The 14,109-nt window shown below is 40.0% G+C and overlaps 1 protein-coding gene across 2 annotated transcripts in view; it reads right to left on the bottom strand.

Moving 5' to 3' along the window:
• The window catches only part of SLC6A6 (solute carrier family 6 member 6), a 137,852-nt gene that overhangs the window by 70,326 nt on the left and 53,417 nt on the right, over window positions 1-14,109 (bottom strand). For both annotated transcript variants that reach the window (XM_031955803.1, XM_031955809.1), the window contains 2 exons: window positions 2,427-2,666; window positions 872-1,006 (listed from right to left, as the gene is read on the bottom strand). In XM_031955803.1, coding sequence (XP_031811663.1) covers window positions 872-1,006; window positions 2,427-2,655 — 364 coding nt within the window. In that variant the 5' untranslated portion in view covers window positions 2,656-2,666. The remainder of the gene's footprint in view (window positions 1-871; window positions 1,007-2,426; window positions 2,667-14,109) is intronic.

Below are 14,109 nucleotides of genomic sequence, written 5' to 3' on the forward strand. Positions count from 1 at the left end.
AGGGAAGATGGGAAGGAGAGAATTTGGAAAACAAAAATTTTTTAAAATGAATGTTAAAAATTGTTTTCATATGTAATTAGGAGCTAAGATTTCATTAAATAAATAAATTAAAAGGAGCACTGTGCCACAAAAATGGTGCTAGATTTTAGAGGTAGGGTACCTGGGTTTAAATTTTATCTCTCTCACTAGCTATTTCGACCTTGGGCATTGACATTATTTACATGGACATTATTTAACCTCTGTAGGTCTCATTTGCTTTCTCCTTAAAATAAAGGGACTGGACAGAGAGGATTACAGATTTAGAACTAGAAGACCCTTAGATGTCCCTCAGTTTACAGATGAGGAAATTGAAGTCCAAAGAGTAAATGTCTGAGGTAGGATTCAAACTCAGTAATTTTCTGACTCCAGGTCAAGAATCAACCTATTATTCTCCTCTGCCTGCCCTCTAAATAACCTCTAAAGTTCTTTCCAACTCTTAAAATAATGATTTCATGATCCAAGTCTTAGAGAGGTTTAAGTATTAAACTATCACAGGGCCCAGACTCCAATCCCAAATCACTAGTCCATAAAGGAAAGTATACAAGAACTATTCTAAGTCACAAATCCAGCAATACATGGCTCTGTGGAAGAGAACAGAACTAAGAGTTGGGAAGCCTAGGTTCTAATTTCTGGCAGAATAATTAAGCAGATCTCTTCCTCTTTGGGGGCCTTTGTTTCCACATATCTGTAAAATGAATGAGTTGAGTGAAATGGTCACTAACATTCCTACCCATCCTTAGTCTATTTTCCTCTCAATGCTATCAGGGAAGAATGATTTTTCCTAAGGAACACAGTGGTGTTCTTCAGACCCTGCTAAAACCAGAATACTCACCACTAAAAAGAGGGCAGATCTTCTCCCAGCAAGTAATTCCACCTTCAGAGGTATACTGGCCTATAACAACCTCCAGGAAAAATACAGGCAAGCCGCCTCCAAACAAGAAAATGAAGTAAGGTACAAGAAATGCACCTGTAGAGAGAACATAAAAAGAGGGCGGTCCCCATCAACAGGTCACAGGAATTCTGGAAGTTGGTTCGAGCATGCTAAGGTCTCTTGATCAAGAAAGACCACCTTACATGAAGGAAGGCCTGACACTTGGAGTTTATAAAGGGTTATGAAGGTTAGCAAGTGGGCAGAATTGTTGAACATCCAGCCAGGCCCACACTGAGGTTACAGAAGGATTCTGTAAGGCTCTCTCCCCAAGGCGATCTTCTGCAAAGTTCATGGATGTCCCCAAATGGGAATATTCTGCTTTTTTTCTCCTAACCAGTCCCTGGGATAAAACTCATTTCTCAATCAATAATGACCTCTGATTTCCCAAGAATACATCCTAGCTTGCACTTCCATGGCATTTGGAGGTTTCTAAAGCCCTTACCTCAAAATAGCCAACAGTAAGTTAGTTGAGATAATTGTGAAGCATTTAACAAGGTGCCTGTCACATAGTAAGTACTAGATAAATGTTAGCCATTATTACGTTGCTATGATCCTCATTTTACCAATAAGGAAAGCTAAATTCCCATCCCCAACATCATTGAACAAATGCCCAAATGGGTTGTTACCCATTCTCACCTAAGCTAGGAGAAAGGCCTTTACCTATATCAGATATGATTTAAGTCTACCCAAAAGATGTCCCTTGCCCCAGTATCTCTTCTTAGCATGTATGTCCTTCAATTTAAAACTCTATCATTAAAGATCCTTTAGTTAGCAAGCTCTTCTTTTAAAATGCTGATAACTCTGGGAAGAAATAGCACATTTAGCTGGCTATTACTCATTTGTATTGTATTTTGAATTAATTTATTCTATCTTTTCTTCTTGAGAGTGAATTCAGAAATCTACTGGGAATATAAATTTTGAAGAAAAATGAAGAAAAAATTAGAACATTGAATAGTACCTCTAGAGAAATAACATTTATGATATCATCTCACTTTCAGATAACACAAAATTAGAAGGGATACATAATGAAATGGATGATAAAATCCAAAAATATCTTCACAGATTAGGGCATTGAGCCAAATTGAAGGAGATTTAATACTAACAAATATAAAGTGTTCCACTTGGGCTCAAGAAATAAACTTCTCAAGTATCAGGTGGGAAAGTTTTAGTCTCATCAATATTGATTTGTCAGACTACAATCTAGGGGGCTTAAGGGTTGCAAACTTAGAGGGTCAACAGTGGGACAGGACAATCAACAAAGTCGATGCAACTCACTGAGAGGTCAAGTGAATGCTGTGTTCAATCCTTGTCATATATTTTATTTACAAAGGCCAGTGGCTGGAAAAAGTCAAGTGAAGAGGGAAGGGAAGGGGAAAGGCCTAGTTTCACATTAACATAATTTCTCTTATTTCTCTATTCTTCTTACTAAGAGATTTATTTACTACATGATACTTACCTCCGCCATTTTTATAGCAGAGATATGGGAAACGCCAGACGTTACCTAAGCCGATAAAACCACCTGCCACAGACAGCAGAAAGTCAATCTTGCTTGACCACTTTTCCCTCTGTGGTTGCTTCCCTTCAGCCTCATCCTCAGGCCGGGTACCTGGACTCTTGCCAGGCGAAGGCTTTAAAATGTCCTTGTGAAAATCTTTCAAACACTGAAGCTTTTCCTTAGTTGCCATTCTTTTGGCTTCTAGAGGTGGGGAAAAAAAAGAAAAAAAAGAAAGAAAAATATGTGAATTTAGCCAGAAAATGTGAAAAATACTACAGAACTTGATAATGGTATCTTCCCTCCCTCCCTACAATAGACCTCTACTCACCATATGCATATATTCAAACAATTGGGAGTGATAAGAATTTTATAAAGAAATCTTAAGGATATATTACAAAATCACAGAATGCAGCTTCCTTCCCTATTTCTCACATGAACATAAAGCAGGATTTAGCCAGGACATCTTCAGAGTCTTAGAGAATTTCAGAACATGGAAGAAATGCTCTCAAGCTACTAAAAATTGAAGTGGAGAAATAATATAATAAATGAATGCATGTGTAAATAAATACTCTTGTCTATGTGTGTGCATACATGTCTGGCTAGTTCATATAATGTTCCTCGTCCAAGGTTATCGATTGTCGGCTTCCTAGAGGCCTTCTATAAAGTTCCATCTATACAATGTCTGCTCTATTACATCCTTAAGGGCAGGAACTGTTTGTTTTTGTCTTTGTAAGACCTGAGTTTAGTACAAAGTTTCCTCCAGGACCAGAGTACCAGGCACCAGGTTGCTTTCCCATCCATAAATCCTTTCAGGGTAAGTTGGGGAGGGCTTTGCAGGATATCTGGAACCTGCCCAGAGGCAGGGGGCCCATGCTTAGAGTTCCTCACAGTCCTACCAGCTACCTCCTTCCCATTCGCCACAGGCAGCAGCAGGCCTTCGACCCAGAACTTTGGAACCTCAAGGCTTATTTCTTCTAACATCACAAGGCTTTAAGTCTCAGAGCATCCCTGCACAGTGGACTTAGTTCATGGATCTGGAGTAACAAGGGACCTCAGAGGACACTTCTAGTTTGACCCCTTCATTTCACAGAAGAAACTATAGACCAGGTTCTGAATCCATGCCCTGGAGGTAACCTCCACTAAGGGGCCTGTAAAATCACAGAGTCAAATTTCCTCACTTTAAAGATGAGGAAATGGAAGTCCAGAAAGAAGTGAGCAACGGGAGATGGGATTCACTCAAGTGTTGCAGGAGGTCAGGGGGAAATGTCTTCATGGAAGACATAAAGCTCCAGCAACAGAATGTGAGTCCCAGAGATGGGAGCCCACTGCTCCTCTCAGGAAGAGGAGGTCTACACAGTGTTAAGCTAGACATTCCTCCAACCCCTCTCTTCCTTCTTCTGTAACCCCGTGAACGCTGGGGCTCTAGTATCCCTCAGGAAGTGGGAAAGGGAAAAGGAACATTAGTAGGGATGGATCCTCTCCTCTGGAAAGAAAGAACCACCTCTGGACTTAAGTCAGACCTGAGCAAAATGGGTAAAAGAGATCAAATGAATACCCTGAAGTCAGGAGGACCTGAGTTCAAATATGGCCTCAGGCACTTAACATTTCCTAGCTGTATGACCCTGGGCAAGTCACTTAACCCCAATTGCCTCAGAGAAAAAGAGAGGGGGCAGGGAGGGAGGGAGGGAGGGAGAGAGAGAGAAAGAGAGAGAGAGAGAGAGACAGAGACAGAGAGACAGAGACATAGATAGAGACAGAGAGAGATTAAATGATACACCAGAAGTCAGAAGACTACAATTCAAAATCTTGTTCATTTGCTGAATACTTATATGACTTTTTGAGCCAATTATTGACCTTCTGGGCCTCAACTGGACCAGCTCTCCACTGAGGTCTTTTCAGCTCTAAAGCTATGATTGTGGGATGCTCTTAGATACAGGAACGAGGAGAAATAATCGATTCATTCCCTCTGGAAGGCTTGGAGTCAAAGGTTCAGGGATTTGGCCTTGGAATTCACTGAATGATGGTCAAAGGCATGAAAGATCAATGAACATCAATTTAAAGGCCTGTGGCTCTGCAAGGGCATAAAGGAATGGGAAAAGAGTCACTTGATGGAGACTGAGACCCCACCTATCTGTCTCTAAGGTCCATTCCTGATAATTATCTGCTGCAGCATATAAATTAACCAAGAAATTCAATTACCTTCCTCCTTCCTTCCCAGCTCCCTTAAAATATTCCTGCATTTTATCACCCCATTTCACTATGTTTTTCTAATTTGGGAAGTCTGGGCAGTTACAGCAGAGGACTATGGAAATGGGGCTATACAGAGTCACTGCAGAGCAGGCTTTGGGGAAAGACAGAAGAGCCATGTTCTGAAATGAACATTCTCCTCTGCAGATAGGGCTGAATTCAATGGGGCCAGCTCTCAATGGGCCAAAGGAGATTTTAGGACCCTGAACAGCTTGTACATCCTGGGCCATTGTGAAACGTCAAGTGACATCTGAGACGTGTTCCACTGTGGCAACCACGTTGAAGCCTGTTTGTACAGGGGTATCTAAAAAGGAAGTGAAGATCTTCACCAGGGATAGAAGGGAGCATCCTCACACATGGATAAAATTCAAAAAAAGACCCTCTTGCTTGTGAGAGTCAAGATCCAGAGGCTCTGCTGTTACACTAGATCATTCTATCCTCATTTTCTCACATTCTCATTGGATCACAGTGCTCTTAAAAGCTATCTACTTCAACCCCTCTACTTATAAAACAGCAAACAGAAACAGGAGGCTTAAGAGACGGTGACTGATTGGCCGAAGGGCACATAAGTAATGGGATTCTAAACCAGGTCTGTTTCCTCACCATACCATGATGCCTCTCAAGGGTGATCCTTGAGATCTATTTTCTCTTTGAAAATATGGACTTTCTGATTCTTTGCAGCAAAATAACTGTTTGGACATGTATATATATATACTGTATTTAACTTATACTTTAACATATTTAACATGCATTGGTCAACCTGCCATCTGGGGAAGGGGGTGAGGGGAAGGAGGGGAAAAATTGGAACAAAAGGTTTTGCAATTGTCAATGCTGAAAAATTACCCATGCATATATCTTGTAAATAAAAAGCTATAATAAAAAAATGAAAATACAGACTTCATTTTAAACTAGATGAGAGAAAACCAAAGTACTTGGGTGACTTTTTTTTATACTCAAAGAATTTTAGAGTTAGTTCCTTGTCTTATTTTATAGAGCAAAAAACAGAGGTATCCTGAAGGTAATTTTTAAAGTATTGATAAAGACCAAATTCTAAAGGAACGACTTCCCTGAGGTCACCACATGAATGAGTCAGAGAAAGAAGCAACTTAAGAGATCATCTCATCTGGCAACTAGATGGTATAGTGAATAAGTACCAATACTGGAGTCAGAAGATCTGAGTTCAAATCTAGCCTTAGGCACTTACTATAAGGTTATACTATAACATATATATATATATATATATACATACACACATATATATATGTAGATAGATAGCTAGAGATATATACTATAACTATACACACACACGCATACATATACATATATATGTATGCGTGTGTGTGTATATATATATGTGTATGTGTGTGTGTGTATAATAAGGTATGACACTGGGCAAGTCATTTAACTTTGATTTAGTTTCCTTATCTGTAAAATGAGCTGGAGAGAAAATAGTAAAAACCACTCTAGTACCTTTGACAAGAAAATGAGCATCCCCTTTGGGGTCACAGAGAGTTGGCTATGACCCCAAATGACCAAATAACAATAAAGCCTAATAATACACACCTTCACTCTAGAATATCCTCAAAAAGTGGTCACTGAAAATATCCAGGGATGGATCCCCCTCAACTTTCTAAGGTAGCCCATTGTATTTTAGAGTGACTCATTGCGAATTAACTTAGGTATGTTAAGAATCTGCTTTTCTTTACCATTTTACCCATTATTTTGAGTTCAGCTATAAAGTCCAGCCTTCTCTTGAAATACACCTACTTTGTTCCCTACAGTTTTTTCTCCCAATCTGAATATCCCAGTTCCTCCTAGCCGCAGTGGGGACTATTTATTGGCTCTTCCGACTCCCGACCCAGCGCAGCGTCAAGAACAGCAGTTTGTCCACAGCTCATTCTCACCAAAATTCGCCCTCCCAAATTGGTTCCTGAACCAAACTCTTGCTGAGTTGTATTACTGAAACATGAAGCCTAAGCTAATGCAGAAGAATGAGGGGTGTCTCTACTTGGGGTGATTGGGTGGGGAGAAAGAAGAAAATAGAGGTCATTCAATGAAAAACATCTTTATTATTAAGGACCTGGAGTCCCACATCCTCCAATTATACTCTATTGAGTAATGCCACAATGGTACTTAAGAGATAACAATCAAATGGTCAGAAGGAGATGTTAAAACAATGCTCCGACACCGCCCAGATCAGACCAGAAGAATGATGGGTTATTTTTACAGTATCAATTAGTGCAGGCAGAATCCAAAAGTCAAACTCCCTTGTATCCCCCCCAAGGGGATAAGGGAAAATAAAAGCCTGGGATTCCAAAGTGAAGTGATTCCAACACGGAGACACACGTCTGCCTTCCAGGAGACAAAGGTTTGGCCCCTCAACTTCAGGAAATCTTGCCTGGGTCTGCTCCACAGCAGATAGCAAAACAATCACAACCTCTATGAGCTCAAGAGAGCTTTGAAGGCAAAGGAAGAAGCCAAACTTCCCTACACAGATCCCTGAAACCCCCAGAGGAAGAAGGTGAAAGGGGGAAAATGCAATTCTTTTTTCAATTTTTCCTTCTTTGCTCTCAGTATGTACTCCCTTTTCCCTCATTTCCCATCTCCCCCCTGACTGTCCTCACCAGGGCCCAAGTCTCCTGTCAAAGAGACTTATTGCCACTATTACAGAGTAAACACACTATTACACTATTACACACTATTACATTGCCACTACTCATGATTTCTGTACCTGGACCGGAGCAAGGACAGGAGAGAGGGACAATGTCAGGCTTACCTGGGGAGGTGGGGAGCTGATAACTGGAGATGACGGAATAAATGCTGCCATTGCCGTCCCCTCCCAGGATGGTGCCATCAGCATCTCCTAAATTTTCTGCCCTAATCCCCCCACCTTTGTTCTGGCTCGTTACTACCATTTCAGTGAGACTGAGAGAATGCTGACTTAATCCATTGTGTCCAGGGCCAGTGGTCTTGAACTATATCTGGCCACTGGACTCAGAAGGATCTGAAGGGGAAAATGAGGCAGCAGACCTTGGCCAGCCCTCCCTCACTTACATCCAACTCATTTGCTTGTCATAGCATCCCCTCCACGAAGTCATGGTCCTTTTTGAGAAAGAAGGACAAACAACGATACATTACAGGATTCTAAGATTAAAACGCTAGTGATCAAATCCCTGGGGAAGCTAGAGGGTGTAGTAGATAGGATGCTGGGCCTGGAATCAAGAAACCATCTTGTGGAGTTCAAATCTCTCAGACACTTAATAGCTGTGTGACCCTGGCAAGTCACTTACCCCTGTTTACCTCAGTTTCCTCCTCTGTAAAATGAGCCAGAGAAGAAAATGGCAAATCACGCCAGTATCTTTGCCAAAAATAACTCAAATGGGATTACCAAGAGTCAGATAGAACTGAAATAACTAGACAAGGATGATCAAGTTCCTTTACTAATTTCATTTTTAATATAATTTTATTTTAGTTTGCTTTTTTTTAACTAAAGTATTCACTTACCCTATTCCCTGAAGTGGAAATAAAAATATTTTAAATAAAATAACCCCCAAATCTTTGATTATAAATATAATAGTCACAAGCAAAACAAATCCCCATATTGGTGTTTCCAGAAATGGATGTGCTCCTTCAGTCCACTGAGTCCATCACCTCTCTCCCAGGAGGTGACCTTCCCTTCATTTTAGACATGACGGATTTAAGACCCAGTAAAGGGACTTCTCGGGTTGCACAGTAACAGAAATGCTCCTTTGACTCAAACTTCATCATTCTTTCACTAAATCAAGTCGCCTCCTTTTGTGTTCTCAGCTAACAAGAAAATACAAAGCACCCACCCCTAAGGTTCCCGGCCTTCAGGACGCTTCATTTTTAAGGTTCAACTTGAGACTTTCTGCCCCTCTCCCATATGAAAATATTCAGAAAACCAGCAGGTCGCATGACCTTGAGCATGTTAAATTACTTTACTTCCCCAGGCTTCCGTTTTCTTGCCTGTAAAATCAAGCTCTAAAAAAAATAAATTCAGGCTCATAAACTCCAAAGCTAGAAAGTATCTTAGGGGTCATTTAGTCCAACCATTTCTACAGTCAAAGAGAACAAAGCCCAGAGAGATTTAAGTGCTTGGTCTAACTGGGATTCAAATCCAGAGGTTCCCACTCCAAAGCCAATGTTTTTCCCCGGAGACAATACTGCCATTGACAAAATGATGAAAAGAAACTGAGGTATTAGGCACACCAGCCTTCCCAAAGCTCATGGTCTAATAAAACAGGCCGATATACTGGTGAGTCAATGCCAAAATTCACTGTTCCCCTAGGCCTTAATGTTCAAATAGGCGGTATTTTCTAATAATGGGAAGTCATTAGTTGGTGCTGTCTGTGGATAGAACTTTAGACCTGAGATCAGGAAGTTCCAAGTTCAAAGCCTGCCTCACATATCTACTTACTAGCTGGGGGACCCCTAAACTCTGATTTTCCTCACTGATAAAATGAAAATAATAGCAGCTACTTCCCAGGGTTATCATGAGGATAAAACATATTTGTAAAGCACTCTGTAAATCTTAAATGCTAGCTATTAATATTTACTAATATCAAATTATTAATATTAAAGAAAGAACCTGGGAAAAAACCCGAAAATATAAAGCAAAAGAAATGCATTCCTGTCACAAGTGCTATGTGACTAGGGTAAGTCCCCTTTTCTCCTTTGGAATCAGTTTCTCCTTCTGTAAAATGAGGAGGGTTAACAGAGGCTCTCTAAGGACCTTACTAGGATTAACACTGATGGCATGGCATTTTTGACTTGAAAGATTCCCAACAAGACTTAAATTTTAAGTAATGACAGTTAAGTGGGTGCAAATTGCCAGCACCTTCGAGAAGAGAATTGGAGGGAAAAAATGCCATCTCAATCATCCTATTTTCTAACTGCTCTCCCGTCAACACCAAAAATAGGTCCTTCTGTTACACAATGGTGGGCCCCATCCTCCTCCTCCTCCTCTTCCTCCCCCTCATACTCCTCCTCCATGTAGTCAGAAACAAAAAGTAATTAAAAAGTCATCTTACTGCAGCTTCCCACAGCTTTGCTACTGATTTACTGATCCTCATAATCCCTGGGAAGAGAATAAAACACATGAGAGCTGGAAGGGAATTTTGAGGTCAACTAGTCTTAGCCCACTCATTCCACAAAAGTACAAATTGAGGACTTAAGAAGGGATGTGACCCCCTTCAACGAGTCAATGGCAGCACTAAGTTCCTGACTAAAAGTAATTATAGTTTACACGCAGATCACGCTTTGCAAACAGTTTACACATGATTACCTTGATCTTCACGATAAATGACTTTGAACAAGTTCCTTCACCCCTCTGAGGTCTAGTAAGGAAAACTGAGGCAGGCAGCAACCAAGTAACTTGTCCACAGTCTAAAGCAGAATTTTATCTTGTGTCTTCCTGACTCCAAACAATCCTAGCTGTTCTGCCCATTCATTCCCCACTAATATGTTCAATAGTTGAAGAATGCATTTTCCTTATTAATGATGGCATTGTTGTTTGCCTTTGGCTATGCATGAAAAGACACAAAGTTGAATCCATAAGTAAAATAATTTAAGCTTCTACCATTTGTAAAAATTAAAATCCTTCAGCTTTTCAATTTTTAATTTTTTAAAATTTTTGCTGAAGCAATTGGAGTTAGTGACTTGCCAAAGGTCACACAGCTAGTTAGTGTTAAGTGTCTAAGTTCATATTTGAACGCCGGTCCTCCTGACTTTAGGGCTGGTGCTCTATCCACTGTGCCACCTAGCTGCCCCAAATCCTTCAGCTTTTTGATCTCAAATATCTGCATTTCAGGACAAAGTGATCCCACGGTCAAAGTGACTCCATTACTAGTCCTGTTATTGCTAACAAGAATATTCATAGCCCAATTCACTTTTATTAAATGAGCTATCTTGAAGTTGAAAATGGCTTCTAAAAATCTCTTCTTCAGGGTCCCACACCCCACCATAGATGAGGATTTTTATTCTCTTTTGTAATACTAAGTTTCATATAGGAGAGATTTTTTTTTTTCCTTCTTAGAGGGAGAGGTGGGGTAAAAGCCCAGGTCTCTGGGTTTTTGCATAACTACTACAATTCTCCAATTCACAACTTGATCTTTGGATAAGTCTCTCCCTTCCATATCAGGGCCCACCTGACGAGTCCATCTGCTCACTTCCAACTTTGCCTGCTGGTTCCTTCGACAGTATCTTACATGGCAGCAGTGTCTCTGAAATCTTGGCGAGGAAAGGCTTAGAAACAAGTACCCTTTTACACACATTCTAGAATCATGCCATTTCCCAGCTGTTCTCCAGCTAGAAACTGAGCTATTTTCCTTGGCAGAAATCCCAGAGTTACTTTGCAGTTACTAAAATATATAATTCTTCATTTTTAGAGTCTTCTCTCCATGTATTAGCATTCACAAGAAATTCTCAAAGAACCAAGAAAAAATTCAAAGGAATGGAGAGGGTAGGGAAAAGCAAATCTCCTCATCCACTTAAAATCACAGTCTTGGGGCCAGGAGGGACCTTGGAGATCCTTTTGTCTAACTCCCTCATTTTAATAGAAGGGGGAATAACTAAACCCCAACGGGGTAAAGGAACTAGTTCAAAGTCATCCTGCTAGTTAATGTGAGATCCAGTTTCCTGATTCCTGAGGCAGTACTCTCTACAACAAGTTCCCTCTAAAAAAAACAAAACAAAACAAAACAAAACAAAACAAAACAAAACAAAACAAAACAAAACAAAAAAAAAGATCCCTCTTAATCCCTGCCCTAGAGGCTATAGCAATATTAAAAACTGCTTAATACCACTTGTCCTTTCCGGTTCAGTTCAGTTGTTTTTCATTTGTGTCCGGGCTCTTCATGACCCCATTTGGGTTTTTTTGTTTGTTTATTTTTTGGCAAAGACACTGAAGTGGCTTGCCATTTCTTTCTCCAGCTTATTTTTACAGATGAGGAAACTGAAGCAAATGGGATTAGGTGACTTGTTCAGGGTCTCACAACTAGGATGGGTGGGAGGTAGGATTTGAACTCAGGAAGATGAACTTTTCTGACTCCAGGCTTGGCACCCTGTGTACTATAGTGCCACCTGGCTGTCCTTACACGATACCATGTAAATGGTTGGGAATGATTGAGCGAATGGTGAGCGATGTAGACTGCCTGTTGGAAGATTTTAAGCTAAATTTATAGTGAGATAGTTGGACTAAGGAATTTATGGGGTCTGGATCTATTCATTCATTCATTCACTCAATAAATCTTCAATAAACATCTGTGAATTATTCTATGATTTACTGTTGCCACTAGTCGAGATCACTGAAACAATCCTTTCCCATCTTCTTTTTTTTAATAGACTAAAAAAACCCCAAAAAGCAAAAGAAAACTCACCAAGGTTCAGAGATGTAATATACATTTAGAGCTAGATGGGATCACTGAGTCCTTATCTTTTATAATGAAAAAAGACTCCCCCCTTTTTTAATGAGATAACTTTAAGTCAAAGTGAACTACTTAAGATCATAAAAACTGATTAGTACTGAGTCATGATTTACTTTTTCTCAGCATAGGCTGAGTTGGGCCTAGAACACCCTTCTCTTGAATCCCAACTACCTTCAATGAGCTACATAACCCAGGCAAAGAGTGGTAGTGTTTTAGGTCTAATTTAATAGTTGGGTGCTATCTATGCCAACTTGGCCACTCTGTACTTGTCCTTAATTTCAACCCAGACTTGTCTATGAAGTCAAACAAAAAACCTGGCTTTATTTCCGGAGGAAAAAAATCAGTAATAAACACGTACATAAGCTAATGTCTTAGGCTTTACTGAACACCCTCACCCACTAAAGTCTCAGCATTAATTGTCTTTGAAATTCATCACATGTGGTCTTATGACATCTCATTCTTGAACTGCCATCTAGATTTTTAAATGTTGTCTGGGTTATTTTGTTGTTGTTGTTGTTTTTAAACTTCCCACTTGTCTCAGTCACCTCTGACCAAAAAGATTGAAACTCACTAGAGGATCGGGTCTTCTTTGTACATTCTCCCAGCCCCTATAACAGATGTTTCCACATAAATAGGCATATTTATATATATACATATATTATTTGTAAATATTAATATATTTAATATAGTTTTATTATATAATTATATAAATTATGTATACATTTACATATATTTATATGGCTATAAATAGGTATTTTGTGAAGATCTGTTCATTTGGTTTAATTGTTTAAATCACCATGGCAAGGGATCTTGAGAGTTCTTCCAGTGGAAGATTGGTTCAGCCTTCTGACTTTGGCAGAGATACAAATAAGTGCTGAGAAAGAGAGGATAACAAAATTGGTAGCCCCCTCTTGGCTGCTGTGTGACTTCAAGCAAGTTACTCCTCCATTCTTCAAGACTCAGAGTACCTACAGTATTAGCCTCTTCAAATGAAATAAATGTCCTTGGCATTTTGCGTACTTGTGGCTGAATCAAAGAGCACTGGCCAACTCGGCTAACAATGGGTGAGCAATGAGCAAATCATAGACCTGAGTGCTAGAAGGGATCTCGGTAGGTATTTAATATAACGCATTCACTTTTTCATATGGAGAAACTGAACCCATAGAGGTAAAATAAGTTACCTTAAGTTCCACAGCTGTATGTATCAGAAGAAAGACTTGAACCCAAGTTCTCTTGGGCCAAGATCAGTTCTCTATACTGTTCTACTACAGAATAGACTACTACTCTACTACTGTCTCACAGGTTGTTATTAAAAAAAAACAAAAAACAAAAAAACAGGATATAAATCCAAGGTCTTTAACCCTGGGACAGTGATTCTTATAGTAATGGTATTGTGTCCAGGGAGAGCTTTTCCAACAAAGTCACTTTTGCCTTTCATGGCTGATCTTAGTGCTCACTCAACTAGTTCGTCTGGCAAGCAAGCTTCTATAGCTATTGGGGCAGAAGGGAGAAATGCAGCTAAATCTAAAAGAAAATCTGATTTTATTCAGAATTTCTTAAAAAGAAATACAAAGACCTTTGCTGAACATGGGACTGTATTCCAGAATCCACTGAAAATAGGAAATTTCACAAGAGCTGTACCATCCTGAGATTAAGATTCTCCCACACTCTCACCCCCATCTTTCAGCCCCTTCAGTCATTTGCTGTACTCATATTTGTTTTTTTTATAGGCGGCACAAAGAAAGATGAAGATTTATATTCATCCCAAGAACTGGTTGAATGTAGCCACTGCCTACCTACCGCTCTCCTCCCTCTGGCTCTCTCAGTCTCTGCCTCACTCCCTTCTCTCTTTCACTCTGTCTCTATCTCTCCCTTCTCTCTTTCTCTGTGTCTGTCTCTTTCTCACTCTTCCTCCCTCTTCCCCTTCTAGTTCTTCGTTCTTTCCCTCCCTC

Source organism: Sarcophilus harrisii, chromosome 1 (genome assembly GCF_902635505.1).
Source record: "Sarcophilus harrisii chromosome 1, mSarHar1.11, whole genome shotgun sequence".
NCBI classification, from domain to species: Eukaryota; Metazoa; Chordata; class Mammalia; order Dasyuromorphia; family Dasyuridae; genus Sarcophilus; species Sarcophilus harrisii.